This window comes from Mastomys coucha, unplaced genomic scaffold (assembly GCF_008632895.1).
Source record: "Mastomys coucha isolate ucsf_1 unplaced genomic scaffold, UCSF_Mcou_1 pScaffold20, whole genome shotgun sequence".
Classification (NCBI taxonomy): domain Eukaryota; kingdom Metazoa; phylum Chordata; class Mammalia; order Rodentia; family Muridae; genus Mastomys; species Mastomys coucha.
Window position 1 is genome coordinate 136413711 of NW_022196903.1, and position 13738 is coordinate 136427448.

At 46.5% G+C, this 13738-nt stretch overlaps 1 protein-coding gene across 1 annotated transcript in view; it reads right to left on the reverse strand.

The window, feature by feature from the left end:
- Ldhb (lactate dehydrogenase B) overlaps positions 1–13738 on the reverse strand; it is a 23518-nt gene that overhangs the window by 3958 nt on the left and 5822 nt on the right. The window contains exons 3-7 of the mRNA XM_031383809.1: positions 11630–11747; positions 8877–9050; positions 5356–5529; positions 3810–3927; positions 2183–2306 (exon numbers count right to left, since the gene is read on the reverse strand). Of these exons, the coding sequence (XP_031239669.1) occupies positions 2183–2306; positions 3810–3927; positions 5356–5529; positions 8877–9050; positions 11630–11747 (708 nt within the window). The remainder of the gene's footprint in view (positions 1–2182; positions 2307–3809; positions 3928–5355; positions 5530–8876; positions 9051–11629; positions 11748–13738) is intronic.

The following is a 13738-nucleotide window of genomic DNA, read 5'->3' on the forward strand; positions in this document are numbered from 1 at the left end:
AGAGTCTGTGTGTGAGAGAGAGTCTGTGTGTGTGAGAGTCTGCGTGTGTGAGAGAGTCTGTGTGTGTGAGAGAGAGAGAGAGTCTGCGTGTGTGAGAGAGTCTGCGTGTGTGAGAGAGTCTGCGTGTGTGTGAGAGAGAGAGAGTCTGCATGTGTGAGAGAGTCTGCGTGTGTGAGAGTCTGTGTGTGTATGAGAGAGAGAGAGTCTGTGTGTGAGAGAGAGTCTGCGTGTGTGAGAGAGAGAGAGTGAGTCTGAGAGAGAGAGAGTCTGTGTGTGTGTGAGAGAGAGAGTCTGTGTGTGTATGTGTGTGTGTGAGAGAGAGTCTGTGTGTGAGAGAGAGTCTGTGTGTGTGAGAGTCTGCGTGTGTGAGAGAGTCTGCGTGTGTGAGAGAGTCTGCGTGTGTGTGTGTGAGAGAGAGTCTGTGTGTGAGAGAGTGTGTGCGTGTGAGAGAGAGTCTGCGTGTGTGAGAGAGTCTGTGTGCGTGAGAGTCTGTGTGTGTGTGTGAGAGAGAGAGAGTCTGTGTGTGAGAGAGAGTCTGTGTGTGTGAGAGTCTGCGTGTGTGAGAGAGTCTGTGTGTGTGTGTGAGAGAGTCTGCGTGTGTAAGAGAGTCTGCGTGTGTGAGAGAGTCTGCGTGTGTGAGAGTCTGTGTGTGTGAGAGAGAGAGTCTGCGTGTGTGAGAGAGTCTGCGTGTGTGAGAGTCTGTGTGTGTGTGAGAGAGAGAGAGTCTGTGTGTGAGAGAGAGTCTGCGTGTGTGAGAGAGAGTCTGCGTGTGTGAGAGAGAGAGAGTGAGTCTGAGAGAGAGAGAGTCTGTGTGTGAGAGAGAGAGAGTCTGTGTGTGTGTGTGTGTGAGAGTGTGTGAGTGTGAGAGAGGGAGTCTGTGTGTGAGAGAGAGTCTGTGTGTGTGAGAGTCTGCGTGTGTATGAGAGTCTGCGTGTGTGAGAGAGTCTGCGTGTGTGAGAGTCTGTGTGTGTGTGTGAGAGAGAGAGTCTGTGTGTGTATGTGTGAGAGAGAGTCTGCGTGTGTGAGAGAGTCTGCGTGTGTGAGAGAGAGTCTGTGTGTGTGAGAGTCTGTGTGTGTGTGTGTGTGTGTGTGTGAGAGAGAGTCTGTGTGTGTGAGAGTCTGTGTGTGTGTGTGTGTGAGAGAGTCTGCGTGTGAGAGAGAGTCTGCGTGTGTGAGAGTCTGCGTGTGTGAGAGTCTGCGTGTGTGAGAGAGTCTGCGTGTGAGAGAGAGTCTGCGTGTGTGAGAGAGTCTGCGTGTGTGTGAGAGAGTCTGCGTGTGAGAGAGAGTCTGCGTGTGTGAGAGAGTCTGCGTGTGTGAGAGAGTCTGCGTGTGTGAGAGTCTGCGTGTGTGAGAGAGAGTCTGTGTGTGTGAGAGAGAGTCTGTGTGTGTGAGAGTCTGTGTGAGTGTGTGTGTGTGAGAGAGAGTCTGTGTGTGTATGTGTGTGAGAGAGTCTGCGTGTGTGAGAGAGTCTGCGTGTGTGTGTGAGAGAGTCTGTGTGTGAGAGAGGCTGTGTGTGTGAGAGAGAGAGTCTGCGTGTGTGAGAGTCTGTGTGTGTGTGTGAGAGTCTGTGTGTGTGAGAGAGAGAGTCTCTGTGTGTGTGTGTGTGTGTGTGTGTGTGCATGCATACATGCAGAAATCAGAGGTTGTCATCAGGTGTCTTTTGTGATGGTCTCCACTTTATTAAGGCTCTCTCATGTGAACTCAATTTAGTTTGGCCAACCAGCTAGCTTACTCTTGGGGATCCCACATCCCCTATTTCCCATCATTTTCTTTTTCACTCAGACATGTTGCGAAGGCTCACTGGCTGCATCTGCTGCTTTAATGTAACTTTCCTTTTACTCAGTAGATCTTATTCCAAGGAGGTCATGCAGCCCAGGTTCGTCTCAAGCTTTCTACATAGCTGAGGAGGACTTTACAACTTCTGATCCTTGTCTCTACAGCCTCAGATTACATACAGATCTGCACAACCACATCTGATTTAAACAGTGCTGGGGAGTCAAACCTGGGGCCTCGTGCATGCTAAGCAAGCACTTTCTCAACAGAGATACATGCCAAACCCTGGATGCAAAAGTTACTGTGGACTGGAAGTTTCCCTGGTCATTTTTTTTTTTTTTTAAGATAAATCTCTTTATACAGCGTAAGACTACACAATCCTATTCTACTACACAGCTGGGTCTCTCACCTTCACCATTGTAGACACAGGGTGAATCCGAGAGAGGTTTTTCAGCATGGACTCGATGAGGTCAGCCACACTTAAGCCGATGGCCCAGTTGGTGTAGCCTTTTAGCTTGATGACTTCATAGGCACTAGAAAACAGATCAAGGAGAGACCACTGAAACCTGACAGTGGGTGGTGCCTGCTCTGTCTCTGACCGTCACCTTGGACAGTTTCTTAACTTTTATGGCTGTACTTCCTTCTCTTAGTAAAGAAGAAAAAAATGCATCTGTTTTGTAAGCTTTTTAAGAGTATCAAGTGAATTAATATACAAATAAAATAAACCTAAGGACAACACGACAAGAGACACCTAGTGATGTGTCTATGAAGCCACGGCGGTTAAGAACATACATTTTATTTTCAAGATTTTTTAAAAAATTATGTGTATGCATTGTGTCTATATGTCTGTCTGTGTGGTATGTGTGTGGTGTGTGTGTGGTTGTGTGCACAGGACTGCTAGCATCAAGAGACCAGAGGCACCGGACGCCCATCAAGCTGGAGTTACAAGTATCGTGGGCCGCCTGATGAGGGTACCAGGAAATTAACTCCAGTCCTCTACAAGGCCAGAACACACTCTTAATTGATATGGGATCTCTCCAATCCCTAAAAAAATATTTTCAACCAACATTAATTTACATAAGAGTATATTTCCAAATATAATAATGAACATTGGAAGTAATGAAAGGCAGGAAGGTTGTCACTCAAAAGAACAATGAACTTATCACTTTGAAACTGAGGCCTTAACTGAATTGAAAATCTAAAGACTTTTTCAACTTTCAGATCTTTTTTGCTATATGCAAATTAAGTTCTCCAGGAAAAAGTGTTCTAAGTAAAACTTCTATACTTGAGGTAGCGACCTTCCTACAGAACCTCTTTGTAAATAGTTAACCCTTACTGAATGCTTGTCAGTGATCAATGTGAGGCCCAGCATGTGTCACGTGACCTCATCCTGCCAAGGCTGCAGGTCTTACACTTTACACATACTAAAGGGTCCACAGAGAATCAGGCTATGGGCCACTGTGACCTACTGCATCTGGAGAAGACAGATGTTAGATAACCCTGAAGGTTAAATGGCCTTCTTTAGTCAGCTTCACAGGATGTGTGTCCAAGCCAGAGTTATGGGCTGTACTGCAAAGTGATATATTATTTGGGGTAGGGAGATCATAATGGAGAATGGTTGTTAATGATAAAAGGAACAGCTTCAGACAAAAAGATTAGGATGGGAGACATCTCTAGCGGGGTAGGGTAGGTGGGTAAGAGCAGAGCAGGCTGCCCAAGTGTGTTGTCCTAACTAAAGTGGCCCAGGATTCCCTCTGCGGGAGGAACCAAGCCTTATCCCTTGACAGGTGGCAAGGTGAAGGCCGCTCTCACTAGGCAGTTCCAGATTTGTCTCTACATTCGCCTGTTTTCTCTCAAGAAATTTTGCATTCTTTAGAGACTTGCCTAGCAAGTCTGACTGGTCTACACTAATCTTCCGAACCTCTCAGAGACAGACTCATCAGGTGAAGAGACACCGGAGCAGAAAGAAGTGTGGAAACAGCTCAGGATTCGATCTACCAGGACAGGACTCTAAGGGGCGTCCCCCGCCCACTCACCTGTCCACCACCATCTTATGCACCTCCTTCCAGTTCTCACTGTCATTGTCTGTCCCCATTTCTGGATTCAGTTCCTGGAGGGAGACTCCTGCCACATTCACCCCGCTCCACACAGCCACTGAGAAAAAAATAAGACAAAACCTTTTCTTATCTCAGTTATCAACTCTGATGTAAATTACCCCTATACCAGTTGGTACTATTCCAAAGACAATTGTCCCTAGTAGAGTTCCCGTCCTTTCTGGAGAGATATTTGCTCTGATATTTGCCTTTAATTAGCAATAGATCACACACCACAGACACAAGCACAGACACAGACACACACACACACACAGACACACAGACACACACACACACACACACACACACGCGCGCACAGACATACAATGTATATATGTTTGGGAGTATGTGCAGTTGCCCAAAGAATCCAGAAGAATGATTCGAGACACCTAGGGTTGAGCTGCAGGCAGCTGTGAGCCACCTGGTGTGTGTCCTAGGAATTGAACTTGGGGCCTCTGCCACAGCAGCAAGTGTCCATATCTGCTGAGCAACTTCTCCAACCCTCCAAACTCCCACCCCATGATGACCTTTTAGCTTTAAACAAATGTGGCTCAAAACAATCACTGCATCATTTACAGAGAACATGAAATTCTTTTCCAAATCTCAAGGTTGGTAAAAATCACATGGAATTATAGTTTGGGATCATCCTAAACACTCAATTTTAGAAATGTAAACTTCTCTCCTGGGGACTGTATGGTAACAAAAGCCCCTCTCTTCTTAAGTAGAAAAAAATCTAGGATAATTATACCCAAATACAGTTATCATTATGGAAGTATACTAATATATAAATTAGGGTCTTCTTAATTTAAGGGAGAATGTCTACAAACAAACATGGGAACTGGCTTTGAAATCCCAGTCTCATATCTGCAGGAACTTTCAGAGAACACTGGATACTCAGATGGTATGAACAATGGTCCAGGTACAGTCTAGTGCAGTTAAACAGCTACGGCCGCTAACCTGCGAGTGGCCAAGTAAGACCCCCTTGGCCCACGGTATCTGCCGTGCCAAGCTTACTAGACATCCTTGCAGTCTCAAAGGAAAACCATGGACCTGCCTAATCATGCCCAAGAATGAGTGACTTTTCTCTCATGCTGTGGACATGACCGATTCATCTGTAATGGAGGAGGGCAAATACTGTGAGATGGACAAGATGGCTCAGCAGTTAGGGATATGTGCTGCCAAGCAGGATGACCAGAGTTTGATCCCGTAGCGAGTTTAAGCCATCCTGGTCTACATGGCAAATTTCAGGATAGCTAGGGCTATAAAGAGAGACTGTCTCTGAAAAAAAAAGCAAAAAACAAAAGATAGCTAGGTGGATCAATGGATAGATGACAGAAAGATAAAGCAAACTGGAATAGAACCCAGAATGTTAAGTATAATATTTCTGAACCCTTTCTGAAATATAGCAACATATATGAAACTAAAGTCTGAAGTAAGGAAAAGAATTAAGAACATTCAGAGTAACCTAGAGGCACAAAGAAACTCTTACCACTGGAGTCGCCATGCTCGCCCAGGATCCAGCCGTGGCAGCTACTGGGATGAATGCCAAGCTTCTCAGCCATGAGGTAGCGGAAGCGAGCAGAATCCAGGTTGCATCCACTTCCGATCACACGGTGCTTAGGTAACCCACTCAGTTTCCAGGTGACATACGTAAGAATATCCACTAAATACCACAGAAAAAGATTAAGTAAAGTGGAACTGCTCAGTCAATTAGAAGGCACTCTGGCTTCTGCCTCCCCTTGTGGTATGTGACCAGAAAGATTTTCATAGTTGGATCAGGCAGATATGATTGAAGCATTTGTAAAGAAATTGCAAACCTGCGAACATGTGTAAATGTAGCATTATCTGACATAACAACACTCAGGAGCATTACAAGTCAATTAGCTTTACAGTGAAAGAAAACGGCAGGTGCAGCCCTTTCTGTGATAGGCTGGGTAAGAATGGCAGGTGCGGCCCTTTCTGTGATAGGCTGGGTAAGAATGGCCCCCATAGGCTCATATATTTGAATTCTTAGTCACCAGGGAGTGACTTTATTTGAAAGGATTAGAAGGATTAGGAGGAGGTGTGGCCTTGTTGAAGGAAGTGTGTCAGGGAGTGGGCTTTGAAGTTTCAGAAGCCCATGCAAGGCCCAGGCTCCCTCTCCTCTCCGCCCAGGTTCGCTCCCTCTCCACCCATAACTCTCAGGTCTGCCTGTGTGATGCCATGTTCTCACCATGATAATGAACTACATCCCTGAAACTCTAGGCAATTAAGTACTTTTCATGAGAGTTGTGGTGGTCACGGTGTCTTTCCACATTCCCACAGCAATAGAATAGTGACTAACACAGTCACATTGCCACCAATTCTAACAGTCTGGGATTGTGACGGCCGTCATCACAATCGATGCCATTCCTAAGTTAGCAAGGTGCACCTATATACATTTTCTTGAATGTGATATTGTCCAATGTCATTACTATCTCACACTGATACATAACCTTCATCTATGTGACACAGCGGTGACATTTCTATGGGGGGTCACAGAAGTTACAGGCTATGTTGGAAAGAGAAGGCAATGTACACCCTGGGAGAAAAGAAACTGACAATGGGTTAGGTGGGTCCCATCCCTGCGCTCCTCTGTGGAGCCTGGCGAAGGTATTTTTGGCACACTCTCACTGGACAAGGCCTTTCATTTGCCAACTTTAATGCACCACAAGAGCTTCCCTGGGGACTCACACTTTGTTGTTTTACCTTGGAAATGATGCAATCAGGCAGCCCTGCCTGTGAAGCAGGATGTGGACATATAGAATGTGGCTAGCTGTTGGCCGACTCTGTTCGACACCTACCTGGCATGTGTGTTTACATACATGCCTGAGCCGTTCAGGAAGCTCCAATCTAGGCTCATAAAGGAGAATACAGAAATGATCTCCTTTCAGGTCCCAGTAGTAAAGGAACTGCCATGACTCCCTATCCCACAAGCAGGCTTAGCCACAACCCTCCAGGTGACAGATTAGACACAGACCTGCTACTTTATCAATATGCTCACCATCATGCAATAACTTTGATGGTAAATGACAGAGCAAAGATGTGTGGCACTGAGTTAGGTGACATGCCTCAATGGCAGAATACTTGCCTACCTATAGTTCAGTGCCCAGGACATCCCAAGAGAAGGGGGGTTAGTGACGGACACTAAACTTTTAACCATTTGGTCTGGCACATGACAAAATATAATTAGTTACAGAATCTTAGAAAGCTTTCTTTTCCTAAACAGAGAAAGCCAAGGAAAGAAAATCCCCCAACCAAAAAGTGCCCCCCCACACAAGATAGGCCATTGCAAAATTACTTTCTTTGTAAGATAATAGAAAAAAATCAATCAATCAAACAAAACAAAAAGGAAAAAATAATTGATGCCAAGTTACAAGAGATGATTCCATGTTTTAAAAAGTTGGTTTTTCTCCTGAGAGGCTCTGACAGTACCTGACTAATACAGATGTAGAGGCTCACAGCCATCCATTGAACTGAGTACAGGGTCCCCAATGAAGAGTTAGAGAAAGGACCTATGGAGCTGAGGGGTTTGCAGCCCCTTAGGACGAACAACAATATGAACTAACTAGTACCCTCAGAGCTCCCAGGGTCTCAACCACCAACCAAAGACTGCATATGGTGGGTCTGATTGTTCTGGTAGCACGTGTATAGTAGAGGATTGCAAATTCAATCATCAATAGGAAGAGAGGACCTCGGCCCTGTGAAGGTTCTGTGCCCCATTGTAGGGGAATGCCAGGGCCAATAAGTGGGAGAGGGTGGGGTGGCAGGCATGGGGAGGGGGGAGGCAACAGGGGTTTGTTCTGGTTGTTTTTGTTTGTTTGTTTGGAGGGGAAACTAGGAAAGGAGAAATTTACATGTAAATAAAGAAAATATCTAAAAAAAAAAAAGTAGGTTTTTGGCTTTTTAAAATCTACCTATATGTCTGTGTGCCACATGCAGAGTCTAGGAGAGGACATTAGAATCCCTCAGAACTAGAGTCACAGATGGCTGTGCGGCACCACATAGGTCCTCTGCAAAGAGCAGCCAGTGCTCTTAACTACCAAGTCATCCTTCTCCAGCCCCAACTTCCAAGCTTTGGGAAATGTGGCTATTGTGTCTCTTGACCTGACTTAGCAATTCAAATGAATGGCCCAGAGGCAGATTGGTGATGCCAACTCTGCTTTGTGAATTCACCTATTCTTATCCTGGTCTGTTAGGGCCCAGCAGAGGCCGAAAACAATGGCCTTATATAATTTTTATTTATCAGGCTAAAAAGGTAGTGTCAGGTACTACAGTGTGTATCTACATGAGAGTTCATACGTGTGAGTGTGAAGTTCAGAGGCCCATACTGAGTCTTCCTCAGTTGCTTCCCACCTTATTTTGAGATAATTTTGGGGATTTCTTAACCAACCACAGTTCACTAATTTGGCTAGACTGATTGGCCAAGAGCACCCGGGTTCCTCCTGTCTCCATCCATTGAAATTAAAGATGCCTACTCTCAGGCTGGCTTTCTATGTGGATGCTGAGGATCCACACTAGGGTCCTCAGGCTTATACATTATGTGCTTCTCACCACATTCCAGCTCCACCTACCCATCATTTAAAAATGTAGAGCTCTCCAGCTCTACAGCACACACAGATGAAACCAGAAGACAAAACCCACGCACAACACAGGACTTCTTGCATTTTTGAACATGTGGCCTGTGATGGAGCCATCTGTTATACAGACACCATCTTTCTTTACCAGTAACAGAAGGCATGTGGACTGCAGATGGCCTCGGTCAGTGAACAAACCCAAAGCAATGAGGTCCCCCCCCCCGAAGCCATGAGGTTCCCCCCCAAACCATGAGGTCCTCCCCCCAAGCCATGAGGTCCACCCCCAAAGCCATGAGGTCCTCCCCCCCAAGCCATGAGTCCCCACAAAGCCATGAGGTCCCCCTAAAGCCATGAGGTCCCCCAAAGGTTTGGAGCCAGACAGGCCAGTGTCACAGTTAAGGCGCCATGTTAGTACCTGGGTTGGAAACCACGATGATGATGCAGTCAGGGCTGTACTTGACGATCTGAGGAATGATGAACTTGAATACATTGACATTTCTCTGCACCAGGTTCAGGCGACTCTCCCCCTCCTGCTGGCGGACTCCTGCTGTCACCACCACAATCTTAGAATTGGCTGTCACAGAGTAATCTTGAAGAAGAGAACAAGAGAGTGAACCTTCAATTCAACTCCTGGGCCAAACATGTGATCTCTGGTATGTTCTAGAAGTTCCACCATGGAAAGTTTCCAGAACTTAATTTTCTGTATTAAAAGATTGTGTGTGTGTGTGTGTGTGTGTGTGTATGTGTGTGTGTGTAGGGCCAAGGAGGCCAGATGAAGGCATCAAACTCTCTGAGCTGGAGTTACAGGAGCTGCTGGATATAGGTGGTATGAACTGAAATGAAGTCCCCTGGAAGAGCAACACGCTCTTACTGAGTGATCCCCAGCAACTATTAGGAGGGTTTTTTGTTTTGTTTTTGTTTTTTAATAAATATTTATTTTATGTGAGTACACTGTTGTTGTCGTCCTCAGACACACCAGAAGAGGGCATCGGATCCCATTACGGATGGTTGTGAGCCACCATGTGGTTGCTGGGAATTGAACTCAGGACCTCTGGAAGAGCAGTCCGTGCTCTTGACCACTGAGCCATCTCTCCAGCCCTATTAAGAGGTTTTGAAGCCGGGCGGTGGTGGCGCACGCCTTTAATCCTAGCACTTGGGAGGCGGAGGCAGGCGGATTTCCGAGTTCGAGGCCAGCCTGGTCTACATAGTGAGTACCAGGACAGCCGGGGTTACAGAGAGAAACCCTGTCTCGAAAAACCAAAAAAAAAAAAAAAAGAGGTTTTGAATTTCAAGTCTCTGCAGCTGCATTTTTCTACCTTGAGTAACAATGACGCAGCCTGACTTCAAAACTGACAGATAAGGAGCCAGGGCAATAATACCCCAAACTATGTTCATGGCTAAGAAGTCCACAGCATTTCCAGGAAGAGCCGAAGCATCTCAATGAGCCCGCAGCCTAGCAGACAGGCTTTCCACAATCACATGAAATGGTGGTTTTGCACATTCCTAAATCAGTAACAGACAATACTCATTTTTAATTCCATTTTAGCCATGTAATGCTACTGACATCTAGAAAGGGAAAGAAAGGCAGTGTTTGGTTTTGATTATAAATTAAATTTTGGTTTCTAATACTTTCTATATTAAAGGGATGGGACACACCTTGAATCCCATTACTCAGAAGGCTGCGGCATGAGTTCAAGGTCAGCATGGCCTACAGATGCCTACAGTGTGTGTATGTTTAAGACAGTCGCACTATGCAGCCCTATCTGCTTGCAACACACCATGCAGCCCAAGCTGGCCTAGAACTGCCTGCCTCTGCCTCCTGAGTGCTGGGGTTAAAGGTATGTGCCACCATACCTGGCTATACCGTATTTCTTAAGGAGGATTATTTTATGTTCTAGCCATGTTAATGTTTGGAGAAGTTTTTCTGCTAAGGAAGAATGTCAACATTTCAGTATCTCAAGATCTACAGGCTAAGATTTGACATGGTCATTAGCCTGGGTTACAATGTGGCTTCTGGCAGTTGCTTATTCCCATAAAATGCAGGGACTGGCCCTACCCTCAGCATATGCCTGTGGAGACGGAGACAAACCCAAACGCCCGACGCAGGACCCTGAAAGTGGCTAGGCAGGAAGTAATGGCGATCATCTAGTTTTTCTAAAGCAACCCGTCCCTGCACACAGAGATTATCAGCACAGGAAGAGGAAGAGGGCTGAGAAGATGCTCCTGGGACAAAGGCAATGCAGTCTACCTGAAAATCAGGATGCTACACATGGGCCCTGCTAGTTAGTGGGATGATGATGTTAAAAGCATGCTACACATGGGCCCTGCTTGGGTTAGTGGGATGGTGTTAAAAGCATACTTTTTTAAAAGGATTTTTTTTTTTTTTAAATAAGGATGCATCCAAATTTTTACTTCAAATATAGAATTGTGTTGCCAGGCCAAGCACCTAATAACCCCAGCAGTTAGGAGAGGCTAACCGCAAGTGCAGAGTGAGCTCATAGTGCCATGGATTCCATGAGGCCTATCTCCCGCAAACAGCATGGCTGCAGGGCGCATGCTTCGGAAAGAAAGCCAGTGAGGATTAATGCTTGGCATACGTGGTGTACAGCATCAAATTCTCCACGGATGCTTATGACAAAATGTTCACATGCCATGTGCACCTGTTAGAATCTCCAGAAAATGCATTTCTAGAAACTGCAGAAAAGTGTGCCTGCGTGAGAATGATGCGGACAGCCACCACCACCATACATCACAATTTGTGACTTTTCTCCTGATGATACAGTCACAGAGCTGGAAGAATCTCACTTTAGTTAGCAGTTACTGAAACAACTGCCCCACAATTCCAGCTTTCCCTAGTTAAAAAAAGTTTATCCAGGCAATGGTGGTACATGGTTTTAATCCCAGCACTTGGAAGGCAGAGAAACCCAGGTCTATAGATCAACTCCCAGGATACCCATAGCTATACAGAGAAACCCTGTCTCAAAAAAAGGATGGGTGAACGAAAGGAAGAACAGAAAGGAGTTTAGGACATAGTCGTCTAGTAATAGATAGCAACAAATAAAAAGTGAATGATCAGTTTGTCATGCTAGAGTGTTCATCCCAATTATTCATTCCTAATAAAATTACTTTCATGTTAGATACCTTCAAGAATGCGAAGGAGCTACCTACCTTTATCTGCCACAATTTTCGGAGTCTGGAGAAATAAGCTCCCGTGCTGCAGATCCATCATCTCTCCTTTGAGCTTATCTTCTAAGACATCCACCAGGGCAAGCTCATCAGCCAAAGACTGGAGACACAAAACCAGGCGTTCATTCCTGTTACGGTTTGAGTTATGAAGTAGCCCACGGGCTCATGAGTTCTGAACACACGGTTCCTAGCTAGCTGTGCTAACTGGGGAGAATAGTCTTCAACTATCTACAACCTAGAATGCTCAGGTTGGCGCCGAGCAGCTCAGTGTCTTGGCAGGAAAGGGATCCAGGTCATAGGATGAAGAGTCAGTCTTCAGGAACCAAATCCCAAGCGCATGGGGGATGAAAGCTCTGATTCAAATAGCAATACTAATTTTTATCTACTTTTTTTTAGTTAAACATGTTTGGAAAAAGATTTTTTTTCCTTCTTTTACATGGAACATCTAAGAGTCCACAAAATTCTTATTGGCATTTTTAAGACCTAAAATTTTTTCGAAGACCATCTCACTTAACAGCCTAACAGTCTGTGCAGGTGCCCAGCACCGGTGCGTCCAATCATCTTTTAGTAACAGACATGTGAGCCACTGCAGTTAACAGGGCAACACAATTCAGAGCTTATGTAGGAAGAAACCACATCACAGGATGCCAGCAGTCTCTGTGTCAGTGGGTGTGGACAATTAGCTTGGAAGTGCACACGTAGCTGAAGGACGGAGGCGAGCCAACACCTAAAAACTAACCAAGGAGCTTAATATAGCTGGCTGTGTGGGACAGACCCCCTCGAAGAGCAGTTATACAGACGGAGGCCCAGCAGTGGTGCTGCTGAATGCCTCAAGTCTCTCTACCCACACATACTTAGCTTGTGCCTTCACTGCGAATATAAATATATTATTAAGGAGCAAGGCTGGTTGAAAGTCAAGAGCGTTACCGTAGAAATCTCTTAATCTCAAGTCTGGAGACTTGATACTGTGGCCAGATACAGTTGCGGATTCTGCTGCTTAGTTAATGAATGACCATCAATGCGTTGGTATTTGAGGTCGGCAGTTTTATATTCGAGTGCTTGTTAAGCATGAGACTTTTGTGGGAGGAAAAGATCTAACTTTTCAAATAATTAACCAAACGGTTAAGTGGCATTAGCTAATTTGCATTTTGAGTTTTTCCTAACCTAGGGATATGTAGTAAGATATTCTGGGCAGCAGCAGTGAGCTGCGAGACCCAGGGCTACAGTTCTCTCCAGTGTCCTATGCTGATGTGGCACCGGGTGGGTTGCGCATACTAAATAAGCATTGGTTTGTGATGCTGAGCTATTGAATCCAAGGTCTTGTACACTGCGGCCATGCTCTCTAATGGAGCACATTCATCTCTATTGTCAACTTTTGGGTTATGGTCAGATACGTGGAGGACAGCTTCCTGAGCCTCTCCTCCTGCAGCCTCCTGAGCCTCTCCTCCTGCAGCCTCCTGAGCCTCTCTTTCTCCTGCAGCCTCCTGAGCCTCTCCTCCGCCTGCAGCCTCCTGAGCCTCTCTTCCTGCAGCCTCCTGAGCCTCTCCTCCGCCTGCAGCCTCCTGGGCCTCTCCTCCTCCTGCAGCCTCCTGAGCCTCTCCTCCGCCTGCAGCCTCCTGAGCCTCTCCTCCGCCTGCAGCCTCCTGGGCCTCTCCTCCGCCTGCAGCCTCTTGAGCCTCTCCTCCTGCAGCCTCCTGAGCCTCCTCTCCTCCTGCAGCCTCCTGAGCCTCCTCCCCTCCTGCAGCCTCCTGAGCCTCTCCTCCTGCAGCCTCCTGAGCCTCTCCTCTGCCTGCAGCCTCCTGAGCCTCTCCTCCTGCAGCCTCCTGAGCCTCTCCTCCTCCTGAGCCTCCTGAGCCTCTCTTTCTCCTGCAGCCTCCTGAGCCTCTCTTCCTGCAGCCTCCTGAGCCTCTCTTCCTGCAGCCTCCTGAGCCTCTCCTCCTCCTGAGCCTCCTGAGCCTCCTCTCCTCCTACAGCCTCCTGAGCCTCTCTTCCTCCTGCAGCCTCCTGAGCCTCTCCTCCTCCTGAGCCTCCTGAGCTCTCCTCCTGCAGCCTCCTGAGCCTCTCTTCCTCCTGAGCCTCTCCTCCTCCCGA